At 37.2% G+C, this 14,564-nt stretch overlaps 1 protein-coding gene across 1 annotated transcript in view; it reads right to left on the bottom strand.

Moving 5' to 3' along the window:
• The window catches only part of LOC107655961 (spermatogenesis-associated protein 16), a 54,712-nt gene that overhangs the window by 19,225 nt on the left and 20,923 nt on the right, over positions 1–14,564 (bottom strand). The window contains exons 4-7 of the mRNA XM_016443596.1: positions 8,630–8,714; positions 6,386–6,533; positions 2,195–2,344; positions 426–538 (exon numbers count right to left, since the gene is read on the bottom strand). Of these exons, the coding sequence (XP_016299082.1) occupies positions 426–538; positions 2,195–2,344; positions 6,386–6,533; positions 8,630–8,714 (496 nt within the window). The remainder of the gene's footprint in view (positions 1–425; positions 539–2,194; positions 2,345–6,385; positions 6,534–8,629; positions 8,715–14,564) is intronic.

Genomic DNA, 14,564 nt, shown 5'->3' with positions numbered 1-14,564 from the left:
GCGCGATTTAAACCCGGATGATTGTACCCACTTTAAGTTCATCTGCCTTGGGAAAGCTAGCGTGTCTCCGACATAGTGATAACACCCGTTGCCTTCTCTAGTGCAGCTCAACCAGGTCTCGTCCCATTCGTCGATATTTGTGATATCACAAATCCCGGAAAATATGCGTTGTAGTCCAAACGAGTCTTTCGTTGTAGTTTTTGAAAAGTGATTTCTGTTAAATAAAATATCTCCTTTTGAAGTGGACTAACTTTGTAACTTTGCAGATCTTTTTTATGCTCAAACAGCAACATTACAGACTAACTAAAGTTGAAAAAGTGAAAAAGCATAATAGGACCCCTTTAACAAACAGCATAATACTTATAAACATACTGTTGGACAGTCATTAAGCATCACACAATTTGCAAGAACATATATAAACCCACACTTAGCTTGGTGCACTTAATGAAATCTAGAACTGGCAGGATCTTCTTTCCTTGCATCTCAAACATCATTTCTAGGTCTCTATAGCTGGGAGGTGTGAATGGAGATCTTTGCCCTGTAAAAAAAAGTCAGACCGTAAATGTTCAGTAAGCCTTACAAATGACTTATTTGATCATTTACAGTAGGGCCCAAACACACTGAAAACCTGGGATTAATGCTAAGAGAAAAACAGAACATTTTAGAAACAAAATAATTGACATGACATTAAAGATTAGATAGATAGATAGATAGATAGATAGATAGATAGATGGATTGATATGTTAGACACCTTAGAACGACAGAGACAGACAGACAACTATAGATACAGTTTAGTTTAGAGTTTAGAGTTTTTTTAACCTTTTTCTTTTCCAAAGCTGAAAATTGTTTAATAAGGCACAAAAACAATTAGTTTGGCAGGTAATGCTGAGAGAAGAATTGGAGGCAGTGGAGGTGTTATGAAGGCTCAGAGGGAGTGAGTTCAAGAGTTTGAACACACTACCACCCATTGAGGAAAGTTGAATTTTCATCAACTAATTATAATATTATGCATGATAGGAGCATCGCTAGTTGGGGAAAAGGTGGGACTGACTCCTGGGGCCATGAGCCACAAAAATCCCCCCTAGGACCCCCCCATTGCAGCGATTTCAGGGCTTGAAACCATACAGGGTTGTGTTATTCTACTGTCTATGCAATGTATGTTTGCCTGCAACATTGGTATATCCTAACACTGTTATTCATAGTATACAGTGATGCTGCAGGTAAATACATCTGCAGCATACAGAACAGCCTCTGTGAACTGTACATAATATTATGACGAGTTGAAATTGGGAGGCCGATCATGCAGTATCAGTACCTTTGCATAAGAAGTTTGAACAGCATCTTGAGGATGATTGATTAATATAATGACCCATACAGAGACATTACACAAATGCCATAGATTTTCTTCCTCTTTAATAGAGATCATTCACAAATACAGCCCGAACTCTGCCGACCTCTCCTGCTCTACTGTGCAGGCTGGCTACCGGCAGTATATCTGACATCCATGTCATCTTTGCCTCTCTGGCTTTGCACGAACCGAGGTTAATTGAGAAATTGTATGCCATTGATGTCAATACATTGATTGACCCCTGTAATCTCTTGTCTGCTTAAACAGAACAGAAAAGAGCTGTGTTAATAGGAATTTCTCTTACTTGAAAGACGATGATTGTGTGACCTTGGACGTCAGTCAGTAAATTTGTACATTTAACATACGACACAGCGTTAGCCCTCGATTTCAATTGGACTAATTTCCACGCACTACTAGATAATTCATTTTTTGTTGACCTAACAAAGTCATTGTGGTGAAAAAGTGTGACTAGAATAGAAAAGATCCCTCAGGGATTGTATTAAAACATCTTTGTCATTGTAATGGTTGTGAGGATTGAGAGGTCTATTTGCACTGCGTATTTGACGCCGCAAGCTTTGTGATCCATTTAGCTTGCCTGAGGTTAGCGCATTCTCGCTCATGTTCTTTCACAAGAGAGTACACTCCGAGAGCTCCTAATGATGTCACCCAGCAGGTGAATGTGTGATGTCAAAGATGTATTGTGATTATACCATGTCCTGTTCAGCACACTCTGAGTCTGAGAGCCTTCATCTTAACACCATGAACTTGCAGTGCTAAAGTCTTCAGTTTGTGTTCTGTGGATGCAGATTATAAACTCCCTTCACCCAGCATAGAGCCCACACCAACCTGTGAATGTGGGACACCTCCTGTGGAGAAGTTTATGTAGGAAGTCTCCATCATTTCTCCTTCTGAAGCCAAGGGTGAGGAAGTAACTCTGTGTGGATGAAGGTTGACTCCAGTCTGTTGTCTGGGGCAACAAATGACCTCCACGCGGGTCTAGATAGAGATGAAGAACGGCCATAATTTTTTAAAATCATCTTAAACAGGCAATTATCTATCTATCTGTCTTTCTGTTGTTCTATCCATCATTCTACATGTCACATGTCTGGGTATCTGTCTGCCTCTAGATAGATAGATGATAGATAGACAGATATATGTTGAACTTAATTTACCACAGTGCTTGACCTGTTTATTTTATTTTAACCCTTGTGCGTCAATTAAAAAAAGTTACACATAGATCCATAGTGGACAAAAATGTCTGTCAAAAAACTGTCATAAAAATTTGAGTTAAGTTTGGTCTCATTTTAAGAAGACCCATGGCAGATTATTGTTGAAGTAAAAAAAAAAAAGTTTAAAAAGTGAAACCAAAAAAAAGTTCTAGATGTTTGTTTATGAAAATGATTTATGAACGATGTTTTATATAAAATATACATTTTATGAAACATGTTGAACTCTATACCTGCTAGAAAATCAAAGCCATAAATCTAAACAAGTTGTGTTCCAAATTTGAGGTTGATATCTCAAAAAATGAGCTTTCAGTAAGATTTTGTTAGGGCGCAGTACCAAATTTTCCCTATTAGATGCCAGCAAAACTCTGCTGGTGCACACAGTGGTTGGATTTGTGATTTGCAGTAGAGTTTCTCTCTCTCAAATTTTACAAGAACACACACGCACAGTCGCACACACACACAATTTTTGTTATGACACACATACAAACCACACTCTGACATCCATACCAACACACCCACACAATTATAGCTTTATTTATACAATTATAGCATTATTTATCCAATTGGCTCTATAATATGCAGAAGCAGAAAACCGGAATTAAGCAAGTATTTGCTTTATAGGGCAATTTTGAAAAAATGGCATCATCTGGCAAAAAATAGTCAAAAATTAAATTTTAAAGCCTTGCCAACAGAATGAAAGCCTATTAACAAAATTGCATCATTTTACAGTTGAATGGCACTGCGATTAAAAATAGCAGTTTTAATGGGTTTCAATGGGGACGTTTTTGTCCATAAGGTCCTGAGAGGAACAATTTTTTGTACCTAGTGCAAAACAGATTTATTAGAGGAAATGGAAGTGAAATAGTAAAATTCCAGTAAAAATACACACCTGTGCCAAAATGTATGCAGTTGGCAATAACACAGGCAAAACGATAAAAAAATAAAAAAAAAACGATAAAGTTCGATAAATATTTATTTGTGTCATTCCAAATCAGCTTCCTGTGGGGTGTGGCCAGTTGACTTCAGATTCCGACTCATGACTCATGAAAGGCAGCTAAATCTTCAATTCTAAATGTTTCACAACCCTGCTCAGAAACCACTTGGAACACCCTAGAAACTGTAGAGCAATGCATTCAAAGCCACTCAGAACATGTTAGCAACAACATAACACAATGCTTGGCAACCACCTACAACACTCTACCATCTTAGTGGTGGTGGGTTTGCATGGGAAGTACCATTCACATTTTGTCAGAAAATGTAAAAGTCTAGTTTTGCATGTCGGGCATATGCAGTTGATGGAAATATAATAAATGCTATGTTTAATGTTTGTTTACATTTGTACATTGAACCATTATGATACTGGATTGGGTGGCCACAGATGAACAGCACTGTACTAGATCACATATACAGAGATTTAATCGATGTTAATTTGATTTAGTTGATGCGATGCTAAAAGTGACATTATGTTCTATTTTGATGCAATCCATACATTTCTTTTAAAGAGATTGCATCAACATATGGCTGAAGGCGGTACATAAAGACAAGGACAGCAACTGTTTTTTTCAGAGCCGGTTATGCAGAGTGCTGAAGTGACATGGATGTTGACAACCCTGTGATGATTGACTGTTCTCCTCTAGGGTACTAAATTTAAATTCAATGTGTCTTTCAGTGTCACACATTTATGTCATGGCGGATTATTTCTCCACAACGGTGAACATTATGCTAATTTAATTTGTTAAAAAAAGAGAAGATACAAGGTAAAAAAAAAAAGCCAGCATCCCTGAGGAATGAGAATGTAGACATGGAGCACAGCAGGGGATGGATGACTACTCCATGGAATTTGTGCTGTATAAAACAGATTGCATCATCATCTCTGCTGAAAAGGTTTGTCTTCACAGTTGTCTTTTGTCTATATTTCACAAAACGACTCAGCATTATAGCCTTAAAATAAAATTGTCACTTACACTCATGTTGTTTCAATCCTTTATGTCCTTTCTTTCGTACATGGATTTCAAAAAGAGACGTTTTTCCAGAATGTTCACACTGCTTCTTAGAAGTCTTTTAATATAGCATGCAAGGTTTTTTTTTTCTTTAATTTTTGTAGCTTTACAGTCCCTGCCAACCCTTTACTTTCATTGTTTGCACCATTTATAACATTAACATCAAGCTTAACATCTCATTTTGTGGTCTATGTCAGAGAGAAATCAGTGGCTTGAAAAGAAATGATGGTGAGTAAATGATGACAGAATTTTCTTTTTAACTGGACTATTCCTTACAATATACAGCTTTCATCTTATCCAGGTTTTTGTGGCCTGTTCTGGAGAGTGTCTGTGCTGCGGTGTGAATGCATCATAAGATTGTGTCCTGGGGACAGACACCCTGCTGTGTCAGGGTGTTCCGAAATTTTCATGGTGAATCTACGTTTTAACTTTCAATAAAGTGGAATGCTCTCAGACATGTTTTTTCCACTGTGTCTCCGTGAGGCGTCTTTGAATCGTTTGATCCGAGCAGGGGAAAGCATGACATTTGCGTCACTAGTGTGTATCTTTTGAGCATTGCTTTGAAAGAAAAAAAGCCTTCAAATAGCTGTTCTTTTCATAATGAATCAATCCAGAATAAATGCATAATCTGAGATTATGGTTATTTAATACGCATAACCCAGAGATTCTCTTTGGTTGCAATACATAGAAATCTCCTGCATGTTATTTATTGTCTATTGTATTTATTGTTAATGTCTGAATCATTAATTCAACTGATTCATTCAAAAACACTGATTCTTTTGGAAATTAAACAAGTGACTGACTTTATGATTTAGCTCATTCATCATTCACTCCAAAGATTTTCTCAAATATGCTTCATTTAGGAACAAAACAAGCAACTGCGTTTAGGAGTGAATTACTGAAACCGTTAAAAACTGATTCATTCAGACACGAAACAAGTGATAGGCTTTATGAATTTCATTCAGTTGATTCATTCAAAAATATTGATTCCTTCAGAAACACAGCAAGTGACCAACTTTATGAATAAATCGTTGAATAATTCACTCAAGCGATTAGTTCAAAAACGTAATGTGTGAATCATTGAATCACTCATTCAACCTTTTCATTCAAATACACTGATTCATTCTGAAACAAACACTATAATTCGTTTGAAAACAAAAACTAATTCTGACCGTCACATACACATTTTGACCAATTCCCTTCTCTCTCTAGCAATAACTCAAACACACATGTGCTTTACATGCCTTACAATGCAATGACCTCAGCTGACAATCGCTGTAAGGCTACATTAACTTACAAATGAAATTAACAACTCATCTCACCAAACACACATACAATCAACCAGAGGTATAATCATGCATTGAGTAGTACTGTGTAAATTGTTGTTTAAATTGCTGCAAAGTGTGTAATTTGAAGTAATTCAGGTCTAAGGTCAGGATTTCGATAACATATACAAACTGAGTGCTGAATTATATATTTGTGCATAGTGGGGGTGTGTAAAAACGGAGCAGGCTAATTGAAACATGAAGGTGTGCTCTTGACCTGCCTGTGTGAGAGGCCCAGGCCTCAGTGTTTGAACAACAAAGAGAGCTACCTTACATCTCTGCATGACACAAGCTGTACTAATTCACGACCTGTTGCTAGGGCAACACCTGCCTTAGACAAAGCTGAACCTATTAGTTAGACACAATCTAATGCCTGTGAACCTAAAAGCTTCCTATTTGAGTGCTTCATTGTGGGAGGTCTTTCTTTTTTTTCACTATTAAATAAGCAGATGCTGAATGTGGAGTGTCTTGATTTCCTCATACCAGTAAAGATGTAGTCTGTGAAGGCTGGATGAAGCTTCCGGAAGGCCTCCTCCATTTTCTCTATGATGTTTGAGGATGGTTTTCCAGACCAGGGAGTGAACATGACTGAGAAATTCTTCTCCATAGTAAGCGCTGCCTCCAGGAGCCCCTGTGTGGAAGGGAAATAGAGAAAGGGATTTGTTTTTAATACACATTTCATTTACATATAATCAGATCATAAATACTTAAGAGTTACTGAAATGCACAATGTGATTTTATTATTATATTTCCTGATTATAATTTAGCTTTTATATTTTTCTCTGGCACTTCTGTTAGATTGGCATGTGGTTCTGATCATTTCAAAGTAAAATATAATTATACTTTTAAAACATAGACGTGATTAAATCAGGGGTGTGTCGGATCTTATTCAGAGTTATTATTTATTTCTTATTCAAGCCGTTGGTGTGTGACTGTTTGAGGTAATCAGCCACCTCCTGTCAGAATATAATACGACTAAAATAATAAAGTATTACTATAATAAGCAGAACACCAAAACGTGTGTGTGTGTGTGTGTGTGTGTGTGTGCGTGCGCATATACAGTCTTGTCAAGTTTTATTTTAGTATTATGCATATGCTATTGTAGTATTTAATAATATTTAATTTATAAATACATTTTAATAAGTTGCAGTGATTTGTACTTTTGCCAATTTTATTAGCGTTTTTAAATATTTATATTTACATTTGAACTAACTATGTTATGTTATGTTATATGTTATGTTGTCGTGTTATGTTATGTTATGTTATGTTATGTTGTTATGTGAGCTAAGTAAAATATATATGTTATGTTATGTCATATGTTATGTCAGTTTTAGTAATTTTAGCACTTCAGTTAGTTGCCAGCTTTGACAAGGCAACATTTCAAATTGTTGTTTAGGTTTTTTTAAGTTAAAAAATTTCCAATATTTAAAATAATACGATTTTTAATAGTTTTAGTTATTCTGACCAAGACAGGAAGTGACCGTCATCAAGTGAACAACCACCTAGCATTTAGCAACATAGAAGCCAATCAGATTTCTGCTTTTTGTACAAAATGTGTATCAGACAGTCAGAACAGGTTTGTAGGCTGTTTGAAGCTAACACAAAAATATAAATATTAACAATACTGACAAAAAAATTTTAATGGCAATCTTTGAAAGCATGGTGATCTATTTGAGTTCTGTGAAACGATTTATGCCATTTGACCATGAAACACCACTGACGAAAGCTTAGATAAGACACCTTTCACTTAAGGTACATCGTGTTTAATCTTTCTCTTTTGAATTTACAGCACTAACATCTGCAGGATGTTGCCCTCTTCTACATAGGGAACACTGATAAAAGTGTTGCTGTGTATCATTACACTTTATTCTTCCCCAGAGGACAAAAATATATACAAAAAGACGCTCTTCTCTTCATTTACATTGGTCAAAACAGAATATTTATTTGGCAGCAGTGGTGAATGCGTTTCTATTGTATAAGAAAACCTTTCGGTGGGGAAAAAATGAAATTCAGGGCAGGGTGGAGAAGATGAAAAAGCTCACCCTTACTGTGGGCCATCAAAATAAACACACGAGTTGAACTGCAATCCATGTGGGATGAAAATGGATAGAAAAATACATAAATGAAGAAGGAGTGAGCTTGATGTACACTGAGAGTTATCCTACACTCAAGTCACTTCAAGCAAATGCAAATTATGAGCAGATACAACCCACTTTAAGGAGGTCAAAATGCATTCATTTTATATGCTGTAAATTAGAAAAAAAGCGCTTTTCCCTTGAGTTCGCATGAGACAGGCAGCCTGGGCTAAGAGCACTTATATTAGTATGAATATTTCCACCATCTTGGAATTTTTAATAAAGTGAATACACATCGCAGATTTAACTGAAAGGATAAACCAGGAATAATGAGCGTGAAGCCAGTATCACAGGAGCGTTACACAACACTGAACTGCCAAACTAAATGGTGTTCCTTCAGGTCAAAGGCGCTGATGTTTTACACAGACATTTTGTGATTGATACGCACTGATCTACCTCAGTCGGCACTCTTTTAAGCAATAATCATTCATTGAGCTTTTGATTGGGCGCTGGGCCGCAGTGGGCACCCGGCAGCCCATCCGTCCTCACCTGCCAATACAGTTTGATGAGCTTGCTTATGTGCCGGTTGGCAATAATCATTCATTGAGATTTTGATTGGGCGTTGAGCACCCAGCATCCCATCCGTCCTCACCTGCCAATAGAGTTTGATAAGCTCGCTTATGTGCTGGTTGTTGCCTCCTGACAGCCAGTAAATGTAGTCAGCAATCATGGCGCCCCTAATGACAAGGACAGAAACAGGCGGACGGTATCAGACAACTTTCAATCAAGATGTTACATCGTCTAGAGGGAGACGGCACAGGAGACATGGCACATACTCGATAAGGGAATTCACTCGACAGACACACATGCACACGCCGTGCCGTGTCTCTCGATACAGACTCATGCGGTTGCTGGCACAAATGTCTCTCTCTTGCATGTATTCTTTCTCAGCGTGACAGCGTTGTGCTAATAATATTCATGTGTATGCATCACATCATCAAACTTGGGAGATGTGAAAGTGTCAAATTGACCTGTGGTGACAAATCTTTATATAACAAGGCGAAATAAACTGCATTTATCTCCGATATGATGAGTAGAAGCCATATGCATGTAATTACCTTCAATTTACGAGGGTCATGTGACAATGAGATTAGATGAAATATTTATCTTTGCATATAGTTTCAGATCAGTTTTTGAAAAAAAAACAGACGGAAGAATACAGTGTATACTGCATAACAAGTTAGTATATTATTCATTAAGTGAAACAAAAGGCATTATTTCCATGACAAATGTTCTAAACAAGAGTGTTCTACATAGTTTGTCACAATATACAGTCAATATAAAATAATATTAAAATATAGTTTAAATATAGAAATAAATAAATGCATATAGAAATATATACAAGTATAAAATAGAAATGTTTATTTTGCAATTATTATTTCAGTTTTGTGTTGAAAGAAAAATGTCTTTCAACACGCTGATCAAATAAGTCAAAATAAAGATGATAAAAAAATCCATGGATATCAAATCGTCAGACTTGAGAGATGTGAAAGAGAAAACTGACGCATGAGGGAGAAGAAAAAAGTGAAACAGAGGTCTAACCTGGCATAATATAATATAATATAATATAATATAATATAAATCTATTTTACATTGTTAATGAACAATGAGTTAATTAAAAATAAGTTATTTAAATAAATTGTTTAATTGGAATTCTCGGTGTAGTCTACTGTATGTTTGCTGCAGTTCTGGTTGCAATAAAATGATTATCATAATGCATTACATTCTATAAATACTAGGGATGCACCGATACCACTTTTTCCAGTACTCGCCCGGTACCGATACTTTTATTTTTGGTACTTGCCGATACTGAGTACCGATACCGATATTTTTATTGCATTTGTAAATTTTTTAAATATTGGGTACAGAAACCAAAAGGGTATTTTACGCGTTGCGTTGCATTGCGCCGCGTAAACATAAAACCATGTCTGCATTTGTGATCGGAGAAATGACAAGCAACAAGTGCTACTCTACACTGCTCAAAACTCGCGTTTGAATCATCAGTGGCAAATTCTTTAAATATAAAAAACGTACTTACAGTCTGTGAGTCAGAACAGCCGGCATTGTAGTCTACTCTACCAGGATCAGGAAACAGTCCTCCATAAAATGCGCTGGACACATCTGAATATTTGGGTTAAACTGTTCTGGAACAGTGTTGTAAATACAACTTAACCACTGATTTCTAGTCGTGTCCTCTTTTGGAAGGCCAAACAAAGTAGTTTTGCTTTCACAACGAAACAGCATCACACAGTGTGTGCCTTGAGTGAGCGGAGGCCGGAGGCCTGGAGTGAGCGCAGGCCGGCTTGAGTGAGCAGAGGCAGGCAGGCTTGAGAACGGTGCGGCCGGCGGGTTCGATGGAGGAGCGTCCGGCGGGCTTGCGGCAACCACATGTGACGACTCCGGGCTGGACTCCGCTTCGTCCACGGTGAAAGCCGATCCGGCGATCCACAGCGCAAAGTTGATGTATTTCCTCAGCGACCAGCACGGATCAGCTCCAGGCATGACGAAGCGGATATCGTCCTCTTTTGGAAGGCCAAACAAAGTAGTTTCGCGTTCACAAGGAAACACACAGCGTCTTCACGACATGGTGGCAGCAGCAACAATACTACAGCGAGAATAAAAGTTACGCCTTCTTTCTTTGCGTGAACATTTGGGCGGCGTTATGCAAATCTTCCCACATTGTGACGTAGGTATGTGTGGGCGTGTTAGAACGAGCCGTTTTAGGTAGGCGTGGTTGACTCTTAACTTTTATAAAGAATATCTCTTTGGATTTGAGACTTTAGTCTTTGCAACTTTACAGATCTTCTTTATGCACCAAGAGCTTGTAACACTCCAAAGAGAAAGGAAAAATTGAAATCGCATCATATGACCCCTTTAAATTAAATAATGAAATTAAAAATGAAATGAAGTCATTGTTGCTGATACCCTGGAATTCTTTTTAGACCCTTATTCAAAAAGACGTGCATTTCTATCAAATAAGGAAATAATAACTGAAGTAAATGTTGTCTAGTGTTATGTTTTTGTAACTTATGCCAGTAGGTGACGACAAGTGACTGACTTTATGAGTGAACAATTCAATCAGCTGATTCAAGTATGCTTAAATACATAAACTAATTGGCAGTACTATATGTAAATGTTATATGTTTATTTAACTTGTATAAAACCATTGGTCTGAATATCATTCACGGCTGAAACAATAGCAGTCTTTCCATATTGCAGTATTTATTCTGCATGTTCATATTCTCCTATTTATAATTACATTGGTGGTGTCATTGTTTAGGAAACTCAATACACAAAGTCTTTTTGCTTAGGCAAGGACATAGAAGTATCGGAAAAGTCATACAGTGAAGTTCAGGCTATCTTTTAAATGTGTCAGTAGAGAGCATCAGGTGACATGCATATGCATGTGTGAACTTCAAATTGATGATGCAGTTACGCGTTGCATGCAAAACTCTGGAGGCACGTTAAAAAACAGCAGAGCAGTGTTAAGGATGAAATATTACCTTCCTCATCACCTTGTGCTATGAAATATAATTAAGACCCCTCCAAATTCACGAATGCACTGGAAAGTACATGACTTGGATTGTATTAGGTGCTATTTCCCGGAACACATTTTGATAAACTAAGCTGATTAAATTATCTGGCCTGGATGAATCAAATTACTTGTTTTTTTTCCCCACAAGAATAGAAGGGCACATTTCACTAGGCAAAATTAACATGCACTTTTATTATATAATGCAGGAAATTAAAACAAGACACTTGTTTTCCTCCCATGATATAAATCAAATCTGATTTGAGAATGCTGTGAAATTTGAGTTTGTGTATTCTGCTCTTTGGCCTCCTTCAGAGAGCTAATCTACAACTAGAGCCAACGTGTACAGATGACCTGACGATAACCCTTGTAATTAGTCCAGTTCTGATCTTTACACTAATCAGTGTAATTGCAATTAGTCTGGTTCTGATCTTTTAGCTCATTAATGACGGCTAACCCCACGTGAGAGTTGTCACCAGTGTAGTCTGATCATTGTGCTTACAATGCTTCATCTTCTTCATCAGATCTATGGATCTCATTACGTATTTGTGGATGGTTGAGTGAAGAGACTCCAGAGTTGGTTTTGTTCTAGGAAACAGCTGCTGTGTTTGTGATGACTGAGTCATCTAATGACCCAAGATGTGGCTCATCTCCAGAGACTAGAAGCTATGTTTGGATTTAAATGCTAGGAAATATAAATGGCTTGATAAAAATATTCAGAATAGTGTTAATTCTCCTCACTGTAATGAAATTAGTGTAATTTTATCTGTAAAATACTGTAAAATCTGGACATAGGTTTACAGTAAGTTCCCGTCCTATATACAGGGAAAAACTGTAAAACTGTTTTATGTCATTTTACAGTAAAATGCAGTCAATGTTACAGTTTTTAGTAGTAAAAAAGAACAAATCAACATGACACTTCCACATTTGAAAGTATTTTGTTTAAATAATCATGTTTCTTAATAGTCTTTGTTAGCAGTTATGGGTTTTATGTTACATTTTCTGTTGTTTAATGAACGTTTATTGCATTATTTAAGTGTTGTGTGTTACCATGATGGTGTTTTGTGTTTGCGTGAATGAATCTGTGCACATTCTGTAGGTTAGTATATATGTCAGCTTGTGGGAAAGCTACTTGTGATGAACTTTGATTCTTCATACGGTTTTCTCTTTTACTACCTGCATTATTATGGTGCTTGTCAGTATATGATAAATGTTTCTGTATTTTTTAATGGCAACCACAGCTGGATTTTTTTATTGTTTTTTATAATCTTGCAGTATATAGTGTAAAGTTTTGGGTCAGTAAGGTATTTTTTCTTGAAAGAAATTGATACTTTTTATTGAGCATGGATGCATTAAATTGATCAAAAATGACCAAAAAATGACCAACTATAAAAACAGCTTTGCAATCACAGGAATAAACATTTTAAAATAATAAAAAAAAAAACATTATTTTTAAATTGCAATAATATTTCACAATATTACTATTTTTATTTTAGCCTTGATGAGAATAAGATACTTCTTTCAAAAACATTCAATAATCTTAGCAATTTCAAACTTTGGACCGTTTCTGTTATAGATTTTCTGGATGACCAACAACAATTGCCAAAATATGCACTTGACCTCCCATTTCCATTGAGACGAATGAACTGGGGAAAAAATGTATTATGGATGGATTAAAGATGGATGCATTAAAGATGGAGTAATTCTAGTATATAGAAAAAAAATGGAAATAGAAGGTCAAGTCGAGCACAATGAATTAAAGTATATATTATGCAATGAATTGTATTCCATTGTCATCCAGGATTTCTGCATACTAAATCCTGCCAAAAATGAAACATAGTGTGCTATTAGGACATAGTCAAAATCTTTGTGACATCACTAAACTCAAAACCTCTTGATGATCTGCTAATCTAGAGTGTTTCCAGACAGTAAACGTATCATTTTGCTTTCTTCAAGCTATCGCTGAATAACAATCCAGCATCACCCCCTGTCTCGATAGCACTGAGCCGGGAATCATGGGGAGGCCTCATTTAGCTTACTTGATTAATGCTTGATGAGGTTGTGCAAGTGTCCTGCTGGGGTGAACGGCGCAATTCTCTCGGGTGTAAATGCCAATTAAATGTTTACAAATAATTAACTACAATCCCTACTTGTCCCCTCAGGGGTTGAAATGTTGTTGTGGGTAAACATGGCATTTACAGTTAAGGACGCAGCAGGGCTGGTTAAGTGTTTCTACTTCTGCATCTGTCCAGGTGCCACATTTGCAGCTTTGAAGCAGCAGTCACGCACTGTTGTGTGCCGGCGGAAGAGCCGATTCCTGTGGCGCAACGCCGCTCAGTCTGAGAGGAGTTCCAGGTGTGTAACTCCGCTTTCTCTTTTTGAAATGGGACGGTTTTCGGATGAGAGCCGAGACATGGTGTGTCACTCATCCCTTGTTTTCTTACCCAAGCATCAAATTAAATGCTAATTGTTTTTGTCTGTGTATGATGTGGCGCTGAGCGGCACGGTGAGCTTGACTAGAGACCCGACACAGAAACTGGATGCTAGAGTGTGTGTGTATGTGTATGTGTATGTGTATGTGTATGTGTATGTGTATGTGTATGTGTATGTGTGTGTGTGTGTGTGTGTGTGTGTTTGTCATTATAACAGAGCACAAGCAGCACTTATCTTTCTCTCCCCCAGAACAGGTCTGGATCGCCCTTTAAATGCCATTTAAACCCTGTCATGCGATCAATGCATGACACCATCCTTTTGCTTTGAAAAGAAGCATGCTGGATTTGTGAATTAACCATTTAATCGCCCTCACTAGCGTCTGAGGTAACAGGACTGAGAACTGTCGCCATTCCTTTGATGAGGGACCTTTAAACTCTATAGCTTAAAAAAAAAGGTTGCATCAGAGCAGAAAGCCTTGTGAGTAGCACTTCGAAACATAGCACGGATGTGCTCCAGGACGACCCGCAGTCGAATCTAGGCTTGTGGTCCTTTCCCGATCATG

This window comes from Sinocyclocheilus anshuiensis, unplaced genomic scaffold (genome assembly GCF_001515605.1).
Source record: "Sinocyclocheilus anshuiensis isolate Anshui unplaced genomic scaffold, SAMN03320099.WGS_v1.1 scaffold51, whole genome shotgun sequence".
NCBI classification, from domain to species: Eukaryota; Metazoa; Chordata; class Actinopteri; order Cypriniformes; family Cyprinidae; genus Sinocyclocheilus; species Sinocyclocheilus anshuiensis.
Note: the sequence above shows the minus strand (reverse complement) of the source record. Positions and strands in the feature narration are given on the sequence as shown.